This window comes from Atta cephalotes (assembly GCF_000143395.1).
Source record: "Atta cephalotes unplaced genomic scaffold scaffold00495, whole genome shotgun sequence".
Lineage (NCBI taxonomy): Eukaryota > Metazoa > Arthropoda > Insecta > Hymenoptera > Formicidae > Atta > Atta cephalotes.
The window spans coordinates 2,295-4,567 of NW_012130559.1; the positions used below are offsets into that span (position 1 = coordinate 2,295).

At 41.1% G+C, this 2,273-nt stretch overlaps 1 protein-coding gene across 1 annotated transcript; it reads right to left on the reverse strand.

Moving 5' to 3' along the window:
• Positions 1-463: 463 nt before the first annotated feature.
• LOC105625256 (prohormone-4) lies at positions 464-1,940 on the reverse strand (the record flags this gene model as incomplete). Its single annotated transcript, XM_012206597.1, has 3 exons — positions 464-657; positions 1,008-1,160; positions 1,812-1,940. Coding segments are annotated over 3 exons (476 nt in total), but the record flags the coding sequence as incomplete, so codon positions are not given.
• Positions 1,941-2,273: the final 333 nt, after the last annotated feature.

A 2,273-nucleotide genomic window follows, 5' to 3' on the forward strand; every position in this document is an offset into this window, starting at 1 on the left:
AAAGTTACGAGATACACAAATGGAAATCTGATTGTTCATCATGCAGAAGATTCGAAATTCGCTCCCTTATACACGGGTCTCGATGATCATCTCGGTGCTCGTGATCACGCTCGGCGCGTTGAAGCGAGAGTAAGAGATTCGAAAAGGATAAGAAAGGAAAGAAAAATGACAGGCTATATTCTGCGCGTAAGAACTCGCGACGAAGGAAAGATAGAAGTGCCCGCGGAAAGGATGATTTAGGCTTTATCAAACGAAGGGTCTGCTGATGCGACGACAGTGACGCGACACCGGCGGTGATGCGACGGCGGCGGCGGCGGCGGCGGCGGCGGCGGCGGCGACGACGACGACGACGACGACGACGACGACGACGACGACGACGACAACGATGGTTCCTCGTCGACAACGACGACGATGACAGCGACGACGGCGGCGACGACGGCGGTTCGGCGGCGAGTGTGACCGTTCAATCGAGGAAGCCCGTCTTAACGAGTTTCTCGAGGAAGAACTTGACGTCGCCTAGCTCGGAGTCCTTGATACCGATAGATTTCAGCATGCCCAGGTCGCCATTCTCCACCGCCATGAAAACTGAACGCAGGTGCTCGAGATCCGAGCGCATTAAGTGTAGCGCTGCGCCAAAGTCCTCGATCGTTTGCGATTCTGACGGCCGAAACAGATAGTCAGAGGCCAAATCGCGGAATCAGCTCATTCAATGATAGAATAGCAAGAAAATCTTTTTCTAAATTCAAAGTTCTTGTATATCATCGCGTCAATTAAACAAGATAAATGTTTGTTTGACCGACATTTTTTACATGAAGATAGATTAAAATACTTGCGATTTCGTTTTATAACGAAACGCGGCAATATTGCTGCTTTTAATAGATTTCCGATATACGTGGAAAAGATTTCATGTGAGACATCGGAGAAGTCGAACAGTTCTATTCGATCTATTTGGTGTCGCGTTCAGTAGCGCGAAGTGTCATATATAATTCTAATTCTAAGAAACTTACCAGACAGCGCGATGGCCACTTTTTCTACACCACCGAGAGGTTTTAACGTATCGCGTGCTTTGGTTCCGAATAACTTCTCTAGGTAATTGGGACCGTGACTGGCTAGCAGAGATTGCAAAAAACTCGCAGTTTCCTCTACGGGCGGTCGTTTGGCTGTAATGGTAAGAAAGCAAAATTCCATAAAAATTACTACATCGCTATAATAAAATAAAACGAAATAAATGCAAAGTGCATAATGACCCCCACTATGTCGGGGATCAATAGCACGTGTTCATAAACATTATTTAAATAAATTGGAATTTTCTCCAAATCTCAAAAAAAATAAATAAATAAATAAACATGGGTATATACAAAATGTTGATTAATCAATATTTATTACGAGTAGAATGGTAGAAAGTGAAATAAAAGATCACGTTTTACGTGACTCAAACGAGTGCAACAACAATTCCTCTCTTATTACAGCTGCCTGTGCAATTTCACGGAATATCGTCGAGTGTATCCACACCCTGCGGTATCCACCCTCTCATATGTACATACATAACAAATGTAAAATTTACGTCAGTAGATATTTATAAAATAAGATATTTATAAAATAAAATCTACTAACCAAATCACGAGATAATCCTACGTAAAAAGAGATATAAATTATATTAAAAGTGTAAAATAGATTAAAAATGAGATCATACGTTTTACTGCAAATCAGTTTGTTTATCATAGTTAGAACAAGATATGTAATTAATAATGCTAAATGAGTCGCACTGCCGATTAGATCTAATTAATTAATGAATTCAAAATTATGCTTACCTGCGGTACACAATCTTGAATCCTCGTCGTATCCGTCCTGACAGTCGGGTGCTCCGTCGCAGAGATACTGTATCGAGATGCAAATACCGTCGCCTGGACACTTAAACGGTTCGTACGGATGGCAAGCCTCTGAAACGCACATAATAAATTTTGAACGAGCAAGATAAATAATTTGAAAAAAGTAAGAAATTAGGAAATTGTAAAATTCACACAAAAATATTACTAAGCACTGAGATCCGAGTGTAGTCTTCTTCGCTTATTTGAATTAAACTTTTCTCGATTTAATAATGAAAAAAATAATCAGAGGAGAGTAATCTGAGGAAAGTAATTTGAAGAAAATAAATTGAAAAAGTAAGCTCGAAACGTATGCTGTTTCCAAATAATCAGAAGTGTGTGTGTGTGTGTGTGTGTGTGTGTGTGTGTGTGTGTGTGTGTGTGTGTGTGTGTGTGCGCGCGCGCGTG